The sequence below is a fragment of the Ochlerotatus camptorhynchus genome, unplaced genomic scaffold (genome assembly GCF_037179485.1).
Source record: "Ochlerotatus camptorhynchus isolate MF236.1 unplaced genomic scaffold, CSIRO-AGI_Acam_v1.1 ptg000081l, whole genome shotgun sequence".
NCBI classification, from domain to species: Eukaryota; Metazoa; Arthropoda; class Insecta; order Diptera; family Culicidae; genus Ochlerotatus; species Ochlerotatus camptorhynchus.
The window spans coordinates 1348862-1363530 of record NW_027040571.1 but is presented as its reverse complement, the minus strand read 5'-3'; the positions used below and the strand labels follow the sequence as shown (position 1 = coordinate 1363530).

The following is a 14669-nucleotide window of genomic DNA, read 5'->3' as shown; positions in this document are numbered from 1 at the left end:
CACCCCTGAAAATAAGAAATGCTAGCTGATACAGGAAAAATTCCTCTGCGTACTGGTGTCATTCATTTTCATGAGTGAGCTTTCATTCGCGAGAAATCGACGACTAAAGCCATTGTTTACAAATGCAATTACGCGCCTTTGAAATGTTGGCACTGATTTGGCCGTTGATGGTGGCGGTCGATATTGCTACCGCACCCACAGCTCGCCTGCCACACTAAGTACTTTGTCAACCTTCTTCTTCCGGAACATCCTGGCGGGACTTGCCGACGAAAAACTCCAGGCTGTGGATCTGCTTGGTGTCCGCTTAAACGTACGTCTCGTCGTCCATTACGATTCATTTCGGCTACACCAACCACTCACGGTACAGCTTCCTGGCGTGGGATTGGGCCACCGTATTCTGTTTATCGGTTCGGTTAAGCGCCTTCGTTACCTTGAAGACATGAAGTCCGGCCCACTTCATTGTCTGCTGGACAAACCAGACGAAAGAATTTACCTTCTTGGCCACGTCCCGAATCGAAAGGTTGAAGTTATCCCTCCCTTCCTTGCGTTCACGGGGTCCGTCGTCTTCGCTTTTCTTCGGCTGCCAGCTCACCGCTGGCTCGTCTAGGTCTCCTTGAACGTTTTCACCACACGGAACACGGTTGAATTGTCGATTCCGAACTATTTCGCGATCCACCTGTGGGACTGGCCTGGATTTTCCACGACCACTCCCATCATTTTTTTGACGAAGCACTTTTTGCTTGGAAGCTATCTCAATAACCTCTTGACAGATTGTGACGAGATTTTACACATGTAAACATTACACTCTAAACTAGTTTTACTAAAAATTTCATAAATTTTTACCCATGCAATAAAAAGCTATACACAAAAGAAAGTGTTGCATTTTTTCGAGTACAATCTTAAGACAATCTCAGCCTCACCTGTACTGCAAAAGTACGCAGTCGGAACCAATTTAAGAAAAATGCCATGATTTTTTCAAATAGCTATCCATAAAGAATTCTGGCCAAATAGTCAAGGAATCGACTCACTAAATTAAAATTTGATATTACGGTTAAAAAGGTACATGTATTTTAAAACTAAGTGCGTACTCTTGCCCCACTTTACTCTACATATCATGACGTAGGAAAATCTCAGCTTTAAGTCATTCCCCCATACATTCTGCTGTTGCACCCCACGTCGAACCAGATTAAATTTCAGAGTGTGAAGCCGAAACGAGTCCATAGAGACTATTCAATTTTTATCCTTGTATATTTCGACATCCGTAACTACCGATTCCCCGATGGATGCTAAACCGAGCAGTAGCAGTGTGGTATTGAGACATCCAGTTGGGTGGCACGACTCGTTCGTTGAAAAACTTTCCCAATCAATATCTGCTGATTGCGGTGCTTCTCGACCCCAGACTCTTGAAGAAAGCCTGAATTTAATCCTTATTGAAACTTATTTCTTATTCTTTGTATGCATCGGTTCTTTCTGAAGTTGATTCTTGCTTTGAGGGATAATGAAAACGATATTAGTTATATTGAAGTTTTTTTGCGAGATGAAACGGAAAGTATCCGAGGTATAACAAGCTGATTAAATCCTTCCCTACTGGATTAAACTTCTGGGGTATTGTGGCTCAATTACCTCTTGACAAGTTGGAAAACAACATTCTACCACGCACACATATTTCACACGTTCCACGGTGACCCAGCCTAGAAATACATTCACAACACTCTCCGAAACATTTCACTAATGTAATTTGCAAGTGGTCGCCCAATTATGCTCCCCTTTTCAGTGGAGAACAACGTGGGCAGAACCCTTTTCGGTATCTTTACATCATTCCATTTTTAGCTACATTCTTGTTCGGACCTTCATCACGAGAACAAGGAACCCCCATTTTCGTTTCTTAGACAACTTTTTTCAAAGTATGTGTTTTGGAGGGGCTATACCATTGCCAGTGGGGACTGCTCCTTGCGCCATTATTCGCTTGCAAGAGGGGAATAATGTGGGATGCTGAGTTGGCAGCTGCCTACTCATGGTTCCTTGTTTTGGCATTTTGGTTTATCCCAGCCAAGCTGATCGTTGCTGTGGTGGGCTAAGCAGCATGTAACAAAGACCAAGTGATGAAATCAGCAGTTTCAGTGTCAGGCAGGTACTATCTCATAAATATTCCGAACAAATTCATGAGGTTATGGGAACGAAAGTGGGTGGGAAATTCTCCAGTTAAACTTTGGGTGTCGACGAACGTTTGAAGTGGTGCTCGGGTGGTGTTTGGTGATCAAACAAAGCGAATCGTGCGATAGGGAAAGAGAGATTTATAACTTTCGTCTTCGTCGGTGATGTTGAAACAAACGTGGAAATAGATTGCCATTCGAATGTTAATCTATCAAAATAAATCTGCTTAGGTAGAGGTTTGGAAATCGATTTGGTTGGAATCAAAAACTTAGGATTAACTTTGCTCTTCAGTGTTGAACAAACTTATCGTGTGAGCTTTATTCGGATTTTCTTGGAGTTAGGGATGGATCACCATTTGCAGAATCGTTCATTACTGCATAATAAAGAAAGCTAACTTTAATTCCACTTAATTCGACATTAATTCATTCATTCCTTTATTTTACGTCGGTCTTTTTCCCGCAATCTAGTGCCAATCACCGACGGAGGCAACTTACACACCTGCCTAAGATATCACACCCATTCAACAACACACATGGGCCGGGACCAACGGCTTTACTTCCCTTCGAAAGAAGACGTGACCAGAGATTTTTATGCCTCAGAAAAATCACACCAACCTCGGCTGGGATTGAATCCAGACCCATTGGGGAAGTTTTCATTTAATCCATCTTAAAATAGATGCACTAAATTAATGCTAGTATTCTCCTGATCAACCTTAAAAAATGATGCACAGTTGAGTCGTATTTTCACTAAGGTGGGGCTAATTTTTAAAAATCGTTCCGGGTCATGTTTTCCTATTGGAAAAAAGATTATTGGGACTGATTTTGTATCATACCAAAAATTAAGCTATTTTTTTTTGACATTCAGAGGTGGCACAAGGGGTCTAAATCGAATATGTCAAACGATGAGCTTTTTCAATTAAAACATATGCTTCAATAAGTTAACACGTGATTTTGTGCCCTGAACTTCTCGCACAGATTCCACTAAACGTTCCTCCCCGATGGTTTCGGAACTCAGCTTTAATATCAGTCCCATACCACAGCACAAACTACGGCTACATCAACCCTTTCGATTCGTGTCTTCGCTTGGTCAATGTTGTCTGTGACGAATTTTGATTTTAACTTGACTAAAAACGTTTTTAGAATTAGGATCAATGGTAATCTCTAGATTATAAGTAGAAAAGTTCAGTCTGTACGACTAGTCGAAGAAGGTGATAAATATATATTACATGTAGTCTAAAGTGTTTTTACGTGAGCAATGCTTTAAATATACATATTCATTTTCCGTCGTATACGTCATGAAACCTCGGTTGATGTGTTTCATGAAAGACGAAACTATCAAAGTCAACCGCTCTTTCACTCGTCCGCTTCATCAAAGCTTGAAAGAAAAACGAATGAAGCGACGGGATAATGAGAGACACACAATTGAAAATTTGATTGTAGACGCCAACTGAGGTGCTAGAATGCTGCGAAATTGCTCGACTTCAACAGAAAAGGAAAGTTATCAGTCTCTTGGTCGCATCGATTTCGTCGATTGATGCTGATATTGTGACGCCCTATGCCGAATACAGATTCTGATATTTGCATACTAAACAAAAACCTGAACTTAAGTATTTGGATAATGATTTGATACCGTAATTGCTTAATTTATAAGACCGATATTGCGGAACAAATTTCTGATAACGTTTGCATTTTTAAAAAAATGGATAAAAATTGTCGATTTTTCATGGGTTTACCTTCACCCGCACTGACGAAACTACCCATGCAGCATCAATCATAGTAACCCATGAGTCAGCAGACAAAATTTGACAGCTCTATCAGTCGAACTCTAACCGTGATGGCAAAAACATAGAAGCAACTCCGTTCAGAAGTGTGCGCGTTCAAAGAACGGCACCCCGCCGCGTCGAAAACGGACATCACGCGGCACTTTGTGGACACCGGATACGCCCGTTCCGGCATCCACAACATCTTGGCACTATTAGACAACAATCAGAGCATCGAAATAAAGCCCGGTTCCGGACGGCCGACGACCCTGAGCGACAAGAAGCTCTAAAGGATGTTGAAGAGGAAGACCGAGGGAAAAGTGGCTACATCGCTGCGTGCGCTTGGCCGGGAGGTCAGTGCAACCGGCCAAACAGTGAAAAAGTACCTGGCGAACATGAACATACATGTCAGGAAGCGGAAGTCACGTCCACTGGTTTCGGAGCTGCAGGCAATGACGCAGCGGCAGCGGCTGAATAAGATGGTGATGGACGACGAGACCTATCTTACCCTGGATGGCAACGACTGGCAGCCCGAGCGAAGTCCAGCATCAAAATGACAGCAAATTGAAATCAAGTTTTGATATCAACATCAAACTGAAATCATAATTTGATTTCAGTTTACACATTGACAAATTTGATACCAAATTTTGTTTTCATTTTGCTGCACATTTACTCTTTAAAAATATGTTGTTATGGGTTTGTTTTCATTGCCTTTGCATAACATCACATTGAATACTTGTTTTGTTATCAACAGGAAAAATGGATAGCAAATTTGGTTTTCAGTTTGCTCTCACTGATAGCAGAAATAGTTTTCAATGTGATATCACAGGAAGATATGTTTGCTCTCAATTTTGATATTTTAACCGTTAAAACGACCAATACGACAACAACCTGAGTAATCATTATCAGCGAAATCACAACATCAAATTTAGATTTCAATTTGATCTCACACTTTGCTCGGGAGGGCACTTCGTATTTTACTTCCCCCACGAAGGAAGTGAGCTCCGAGGTGAAGTTCATTGCACACATTAAATTCCCCAAGAAGGTGCTGCTGTGGCTGACAAGCAGCGAGAAGGGGATGTCAAAGCCGCTCTTCTTTCGCTCCGGAATGGCCGTGAACGGGGAAATTTATAGTACGAAATGCCTGCCGGAAGTTGCGTCGTTCATAAAAAAAAAACCATAAGGGCGAAGACGCGGTGTTCTGGCCGGATCTGGCGTCGGCCCACTACTCGAAACGATCGTTGGAGGAGATGGAGTGGCTGAATATCGATGTGGTACCCAAGTCGGCGAACCCGCCCAACGTCCCCCATCGAGAATTTCTGGGCCAACCTAAAGCGTAAGATCTACTCCAACAATGTTGCCGCGAAAACTGAGGAGGAATTGATTAATAAAACGAAGAAAGAACTCAAAAACATGCCTACACGCATGTTTTCGTCCACTATGGCGTATGTTCCGGTTAACTGCCGGAAGGCCGCTCGCGAGGGGGTAGATTTTTTTTGCAAGTAAGCTTAAATAATTACCTTCCATGGGAAATTTATCAAAAGAAATTATCTGTCGTAGCTTTTTTTATCACCATCTAAAAAAAGTCCATTTTTTTAATGCAAACGTTATTGATTCTTGATATTTTACCTATCATGTCATGCTAATCTATATCATTTTTTGGTACCAAGATCATAATTTTGTCTGACTGAGATATTTTCTTCTACCCTCCCGCATAAGTACGAACCATTATTCTTCTTCTTCTTCTTCTTGGAGTTTCAAACTTATTGCGGGCTCTCAACTTAGTGTTCTAGGTGCACTTCCACAATTATTAATGGAGAGCTTTCGATGCCTGTACCAATTTTGCATTAGTATAATTGTGTGGCAAGTACACTCAGGTCTTTTTTTACACACATTTGTGACCGTCTTTAAACCCCCTCCTCCTACCCACTCCCACCGTATTTTGGCCCTAATACATGGCCGGTCACAACGTATGAAACCCCCCTCCGCAACTCAAATGCTACGTCATTTATGAATGTTCCCTTAACTATTGTCTTTGAAACACAATTAGTTTCCACATGAACAACAAAAAACATAGGCGAAAGCGCGCATTGAACCTTGACTTCGTACCAGACACAATACGCCTACACAAATGGTGACGCCGCTAACCACACGACTATGATGTCTAAAAACAAGGGGTTGATTTTTTTCGAATATCCATCGTTACAGTCTTCAACTTAAAATGAGGGTTGAGAATAAACATGATCAGCTACGCAGTCAAGTATGTAGTAATATAATTGATCTGCTATCGATTTTAATGATTTCAGGTACATTTCCTAGGTTTTATAATACACAACACGATTTAACATGAATTAGGATTCTTGAAGCATACTTTACTTACATTTGCTGGACCTACGTCCTTCAAAAGTTGACCTGTTGGTAAAATAATGTTGGGCCAACTAACTAAGTTTGTGGCTGCTTGTCTCTTTAAAACAAATGAATCTCCAACGGTATTTCGATTTTCTATATTGCCTCACATACACACACACACCTAATCAATCATATCACGTGAACATAGGCCAATTATATGTCACTAAAACACATGTCCGGTTTCACCGAAGAAGTATGTAGAAAATAAGGTGGAGCATTCTGTAATATTCTTTCCCTCATCTTTTCCCATATTTTCATTTCCAGAACCATCATTCATCATCAGCAGAGACGGCCAGCTAGACGGTTCACCGCCGAGCTCTGCGGGGCGGGGCAGTACTTCACTCAACCGACAAATTCAATTTCATGATCACTGAATCTTGCCACGCGTGCTGTCACCGGTATGCTGTTCCGAATGTTACGAATGGAGCCTGCTACGAGAATACTGTGACGCGTGAAATCTCGTTGGAATCCATTTCGGAAGATTATGACGCGTGAATGAAAGCGTGGGCAATGCCGAACCAGCTGGAAGTTTATTGCTGACTGGAATTGACCTAACAAGACTCAGGGGTGTTCTGCGCTGTGAACAACAAAAAATCTCGGTGAACACAACGTCGTGTTGAATTTGTCAGCAGAAAGGACAAGCTTCATGGAGATACGTACCAACCGTGCTTGCAGATTTCCATAGCTACATGTGCCCTTAAATCATGTTTTTTTTTCTCCTGGATAATAAATTAAGCTGTGAGCCATCAACCTAGCTGTTAGACAAAAGCAACCCAAAGTACAAGTAACTTCGGACACAGTAGCTTTATTTCGGAACCTCTTTCTCCCTCAGGGACGTTAGGAAATTGCGGTACAGTGACGAAAGCGGACTCAAATGAGTTAAACCAAGCCGGTAGTAGACATGTTCCCGGGAAACCTTTCTCCGGTACGACATCATCAACAGAACACCAACGACTACGACGACGACGACGTTACAATAATGGTGATGAGAGGGAAATGCATGCAAACATAGAAGTGTAAACATACCGAATCTTAATTAGAAAAGAAACAACGTGGAATCCTTGGAAACAGGAAAGAAATTTAATTTTATTACGGTCTTCAAATTAGTCGTTGATGCTACGTAGTGGGTGTAGACTACCGGTGGGTTCAGTGCCGAAAGAAAATTCGAGTGCAAATTAGAGTACGAACAGACGAACAAAGGGTGAAAATATGGGCACAGTCGAGAAACATATCAGCTGCTTTGCGGTTGTTTTGCTGAGCTACCTGATGCTGTTACTAATCAAATGTGGTGAGTAAATAAATTATGGTGTGTTTTGTGGTTTTGGTGGTTTTATCTATGCTAGGCAATTAAATGATTAGATCAGGTAGCAAAATTTCTACTGTAAACACTTAGCGAAATAGGTTAACTAGGGTATGCTTTGGGGCCTCCCTTAGCTCAGTCGGTAAAGGCACAGCTATAAAGCAAGACCATGCTGGAGGTGGCTGGGTTCGATTCCCGGTCCGGTCTAGGAATTTTTCGGGTTGGAAAATTTCTCGACTTCCCTGGGCATAGAAGTATGATTGGACTTGCCACACAATTATACCAATGCAAAAATGGTACAGGCATCGAAAGCTCTCAATTAATAGCTGTGGAAGTGCATTTAGAACACTAAGTTGAGAGCACGCAATAAGCTAATATGCGATATGCAATAAGCTTGAAATGCGAAGAAGAAGAAGGAAGGGTACACAGCTAAAAAAAGTAGTGTAAATTTCCGTTACTATGATGCACATAAATGGAGCGTCATATATCATACAATTTTAGATTATAGATCGTGTAAATTTATGAGACATGTCATGCAATATCCCATATATTGTATGCAACTGTCCACTTTTGTTTGCAACATTTCTTGCAAGTTGCTAGTTTACGTGAAAAGGAAGTTTACATGTATGAATATTTGCATGCATGGATGTTTACATCGCCAGTAAAATTCAGAATTTTTTGGTGTGTATGCTTTTGAGCAACATGAAATCGATTTGAATTTCGTTAATTTGCCTTATGAATCATATGCTTGTTCACAATCCAAGAATGTATTAATTTCATTAGTCAGCTTATGGGTCCTTAAAAGTACTATAAAATAAAGCAGATTAGAATCGAACCATGAGCGAGCTCATATAGGTCAACGCTTAAGGGCCACTCACAATAAATTCAGATCTGACGCGTTGCGGTAAAGTGACAGCTAAGTCTAATGTCTAACTGTCAAAGTTACATTACCGATAATAGCGAGAAACAGTAATCTTTCATAAGATAACTTTATAGTAAGCACCACACGAGTCAATCGTCCAAAGTGTTGATAATCATATTGATGCAAATACTGACGAAGAAAATATTGATGTAAATATTGATGTGCACCAGATGGGACCTGTTCTTCGGCAACTTTTGTCAAGGTGGTTGTGACTTGACTCGGAATATTCCATCTGATACAACAAAGTTCGTGAGGAGTGACCCTGTATTGATGACCCATCGAAAATATTGTTAAACATTTTGTCATCAAAATATTGATGGAAATATTGACAGAACTTCTGTCGTTTGGGGTGCACTTATGAAAACACTGTGGATTTTATTTTTCTAAGACAGACACATTTTACCATTTTTGATTATACTATGGTCCCTTGGGTCACAGTGTAGATGTGAAGTGAGCACACATCAGGACAATGAGCTGGATTACCGAGGTGAAGCAATCGGTTAAGTTGTGTGAGTAAAACCCCATGTACGATACAAGCAATTAGTGACGTCACTACTTGGGTTTACGTTGAATTTTTGGATTACTAATACAACCATATTTCACGATCTGCTTCACCTCTGTCTGTACCTCATTGACATCAGGAAGACTGGAGGAAGTTTGCAAAAGTTCACCAAGCACTGAACTTGATTATGAGCATAGGCGGAGGAAACCTTCTGATTATGGAAGGGCACCAATTTATCGAGGGTGCTCTGTACAGTGGGGAGTGCTCGTCTAAATACATGATTATCGTTATAAAATTTGACTACTGTGCTACCTGACCTATAACAAATATACGTATTACATGTGGACCCCGAATATAACGTATAGTTCATCTAATTTTTCATTGCAATGAGTATGAGCGCCATGGTCTTGGAGATATCATTTGGTGAGTGGTTTGCTAAGTTTTGTAGTACATACGCCGTGGCACAGTGGGACGAAATAAAAAAAAGTGGGACATGGCCATTTGCAACGAAACTATCAAGTGTAGCATTTTTATGTCTTCTAGAGTGTTTCTTTTATTTATTTAAGTGGTAAAATTTTTTGCTTAAAGCTTAAATTTTTTTAAATAACTTTTTAAGGTCTTGTAAAAATTGATGAACATATATGAAAACATTGTAGATGAAGTCATTTTAAGTAACTTTGTGTAACAAGTGGACGAAGTTATAGGGTGAAAATCGAGTACAAACGGTAGTACCCCCTTAAAACCCGTTTTTTACCAATTGTTTTTTTTTTCCTTTTACAATTTGTTCCATGTTCTACAATGTCTTAATGGCTCATAAAATTGATATTTTTTCTTAAGGAAACAAATGGGTATCGTTTTAAGGATTTACGTCCGTTTTTATAATTTTTATCTCTATCTTTAAGGGGGTGTATCGTGTAGGTTAGCAGATATTAGAAGCTAATCTCAACGTTATTTTGTTCAACAACTTATTACATATATGTACAACTCAAAGGGGGGTCCAAGAGGATGCCTAATGGGTTTTCTAATAAAGTACCTCAATGTTTTGTTAAATTTTGCTGTTTTCATGACCATTTGTGCAGGTATGTACATTAGGGTGTGTCGCCGCCAAAAGCTACTTTCTTCTCCGGTTAGGGAGAGTCTTTCGCTTACTAGGTCAGACACTGTTTCTCGATTCTAGGAGCTACTTTTTTCTCCGGTTAAGGAGAAAAGTTTTCACTTCCAATTCAAGAGTTCTTCTAGGAGCTATTTTTTCTCCGGTTAAGGAGAGAAGTTTTCACTTCTAGGCCGAAAGTTCTTTTGGATTCAAAAAGAGAAGAATCTGGAGTAACCTACGAAACTTAATTTTATTCAACAAAATTATACAAAGTGATCTTACGGCTATGTGTTGCATTAGCAACTTATAACTATGTAAAACTTTTACATGATTTGTCCAGGGTTTAACATATCCCTTTCAATACCGAACTTTAACCTATTTTTTCCTATTCTAATTAGCTAGGATTCCGATCGCCCTTGAAAAGGTAAATTTGTGTTGTTTAGACCTTATATACTATGCCCTCTCAGATCTGGGATTTCTCAGATATCTTGTTAGTTTATTTATTTTTGTAACTCAGATCTGATATGGCTCTACAAATAAGAACGTGACATTTGTAACGTTTAAACATTATAATTATATCCTTCGTTAAGGATAAACAGAGAGGGAAAGCTAAACTTAACCTAGATGTGCAAGCATGCCATGCGTGGGCGTGTTTATCCCACTTGAACGCAGAAACATTCCTGAGTAAATACTGCAGTTAGATTGTAAAACGAGCTCTCGCTCCTTTTGCCGTACTTTTCATTTCATATTCTTGGCCTTGGTATCAACGTCAGCTAGGGCTATGCAAACGAGATGCAACTATGTTGTTATCTTATGGTTTTGGTTTTAAATTAATTGCCTCGCGGTAACAGGGTGGGTTGCAACGTAAATAAAGTTGTTTGGTATAGTATTATCAATCTAAGTCCGCGTTTTGGTGAAATTTTAGCAATATTTGGATTTTTGGTAAGCAAGTGAATAGAATCGTTATGTCTTTCAGACATGACTTTCATGAGAAACTTGAACTAAAAAACTACAAGGGACCGCCTTATGGGGTTGTACCATAGAGGTAACTCTAAGACCAGAAGGTCCCGAAAAAACGAGCTCAACTTTTTGGCTCAGCTCTGGTACTATCTTCGGTCCCAAGGTAATTGATGCACCCCTCGAAGCATAAGAATATCCACGAACACCTCATTTTATCTGCCAAACTTTCATAACGAATCAAAACAAACAAAGTGTAGCACTGGAATTTAAACTAGAATGGGATATGTTAGTTGATTTGCTTGGGACCAAAGTAGTGAGCCAATTTAAAATCGATAGTTTCGTATTGATTGTTGGTTGAACGCAATGGTGACGTAGGACTACGTGGTCTTATATAATACATCTTATTTGTTGACTGCAGCAGGAGCTTGTGTTTTGTGAAGGACTATGAATTTGAGCGGGTTTCTCTCTGTTTTTATTCTTTAGTATGACGCACTTCACATAGATGACCCACAGCAACTCACGAAGAGCTACTGATTCCGATCAATAGTGGTGCGGCTTCTTCCTCCATCAAAGGATGCTCATTAGACTGCCAGCGAAAATGGTAGTTTTTAATTTCGCTAACAAACCATATACAAAATGTTTATTGCCTCGAAAAATGACCCTATGCAAAATTTGAGCTCAATCGGACATGATTTAGGGGTGGCGCAAACGCGTCAAAGTTTGACTTTTTTCACTCTCAAAAATCTCCCAAGGAGTACATGAAATTTCGGAAATCAAAAATTTTTTTTTGATGCCAAATATCTTAAAAATGCATGAAACGTCGAGATTTGGTGTTATCTCGAAAAAATTTTGGAAGTTCTATATGCAATTTTAGAAGATAGATGAATCGGCTTCTAAAACTGTTCACAATTGTCTCCAACCTGCTTATATATCGAATTAAACCACCATATAGGATCTAATACGAAATAATTCACTAAAGGGGTTCAATTATTCTTCATTAGGGTGGTCCAAAAATTCAAAAATATATGAAAAACCACAACTTTTCATCATAAATTCCTAAAATCAATTGTAAAATATATTTTGAATTGCGTTAATCTGTTTTTTTTTTTGGGACTCATGAGTTTTACACAAGAGAAACATTTGCCGGAAAAGATGAAAAATACTTGTTTTATACTTTGCCATATATTTCAAAATATATTAATATGGATGGTAATAGGTGTATAATCTAGAAGAAAAAAAAAACATTAGTAAAACATCACAACGTACCTGTTTTTGGAGAAGCTCTTTCGGATGTACTAGGCGAGTACACTGACCCAGCCTGGCTGTCGTTTTGTGATGATGTTTCAATTGAGGTTGCACTACAAATTTGATCCGGTATTTGGCTTGACCCTTCTTCCTCAAAATCGCTACACGAAATGGTTTCATTGGTAGGGAGAACCTCAGTTTGTTTTTATTGCATCGCCTGCTTTTCTTCACGGGTTTTTGCCTTAAAATTCTTCCCGATATCAAACAAACTCCGCAATGATCCATGAAATGTGTTCCTTTTTTCGACGTCTTTCTTAGCCATTCTAAGTTTGCATTTTAATAAGGCTTTCCAGGTATTGAAAAATAGCAACAGTTTTTTCTTTATGCTTATGTCATTTACCAAATGTGTTAAGTTTTTTTTCTTCCAAACATCCTTTAATTCCTTTATTGTTAGGAAGGCACTAAGCTTACAACTTTTTTTTTCAGCACGCAAATGAAACATATATTTACGAAAATCTTCACTATACGTCGGCAAGTTAACAGAATGGCCGAACGACGGCAGATATTCTCCAACTAGCCAAACGCACTACTGATTGATCATACATCCTCAGATCGCATCCTTTTTTATACTAAAGCTTAGGTAGAAAAAGCGAAGGTAGAAAAGTTTACGTAGAAATAAGTACTTGAGACCGTTGCTTGCCTGTAGGAGAACACTGTTAGTGTGTGTTTTTTTAATTAATACCCAAAAGGAAGCCAGATAAACAATATGCTTTATGCGGGTACTTTTTTGGCACCTCTATAGGGTAGGACTTTAAAAGAAACTCATACGTAGGGTTGTCCCGTATTAGATGGATATGTTGAAAAGTCATTGTACTTTCGTCAGATTTTACTGTAAACTAAACAGCACTAATAGTTGTCCTTTACAATTTTCGGATTTATTCTACGATTTATGTCTGTCTATGCTTCTATTTTACGTGGTCTCAGATACTAAAAAGTAATATTATCAAATGTTTTGAAGTTTGGATTCCTAAAAATTCCAAAACACAACATGATGATATTTTCAGATACATGCGTTTGGTAAAAAGTAATGGTTTTTACATACCTATTTTGATTTTTGGACCACCCTAATGAAGAATAATTGGACCACCCTAGTGAATTATTTCGTATTAGATCCTAAATGGTGGTTTAATTCGATATATAAGCAGGTTGGAGACAATTGTGAACAGTGTTAGAAGCCGACTCATCAATCTTCTATATTCCATATAGAACTCATGAAAAAAAATTCAAAGTCCAGAAAGTCGATTTTAGAAAAAAAAAAATTTTTCGAGATAACACCAAATCTCTACGTTTTATGCATTTTTAAGACATTTTGATTTCCGAAATTTCATGGGAGATTTTCGAGAGTGAAAAAAGACAAACTTTGACGCATTTGCGCCACCCCTAAATCATGTCCGATTTAGCTCAAATTTTGATGATGATGATGATGATGATGATGATGATGATGATGATGATGATGATGATGATGATGATGATGATGATGATGATGATGATGATGATGATGATGATGATGATGATGATGATGATGATGATGATGATGATGATGATGATGATGATGATGATGATGATGATGATGATGATGATGATGATGATGATGATGATGATGATGATGATGATGATGATGATGATGATGATGATGATGATGATGATGATGATGATGATCATCCTACATCCACCTCCTACCCCTACAAAGGTTTGAGCTGGACGATTTATCTTTAAGATAATTAAATATGACAATTTAACCAGACATGAATTCCCTCTAGAGTTTACAGTTGCTTCACAGTGATATAAATGTGGAAATGCTCTGACGTTTCGCCTTTTTGACCATACTTCCATAGACCATTCCATTGCATAGTGCTTGCCACACGAATTATATGAATGCAAAAAGCGTAGATAAGGCTTAGAACGCTGTCAATTAACAACTTTGGAAGACAGGCTTAAAGCTCTCGTTTGAAGATGAACAATAGCAGAAGAGGTTCCATTGTGCCTTCACCACCACAACCACTGGAAAGTGGCGTGAACAGACGATAAAAAATACACCCCATGACAACATGACCGCATACTTCCTTCGTTCTGGAAAACATACGGAAAAGGTCTGCAACTAGTTGTGTGCCGTTTATCGTCACCGCAAAAACAGGAAAAAAGTGCATTATATTTTTTGTGTCAACTCCATACCGACGTATGCTTGCTAGTTCTGTTACTTCCAGCTGGTGATTTTGTTGCGAAATGTCAAGTCAACCACAAAGGTAAACGGAAGTACGGCGACAA

At 39.1% G+C, this 14669-nt stretch overlaps 1 protein-coding gene across 1 annotated transcript in view; it reads left to right on the top strand.

Moving 5' to 3' along the window:
* The window catches only part of LOC135698023 (uncharacterized), a 124394-nt gene that overhangs the window by 88920 nt on the left and 20805 nt on the right, over positions 1-14669 (top strand). Inside the window, exon 2 of the mRNA XM_065217895.1 lies at positions 6587-7610. Coding sequence (XP_065073967.1) covers positions 7532-7610 — 79 coding nt within the window. The 5' untranslated portion in view covers positions 6587-7531. The remainder of the gene's footprint in view (positions 1-6586; positions 7611-14669) is intronic.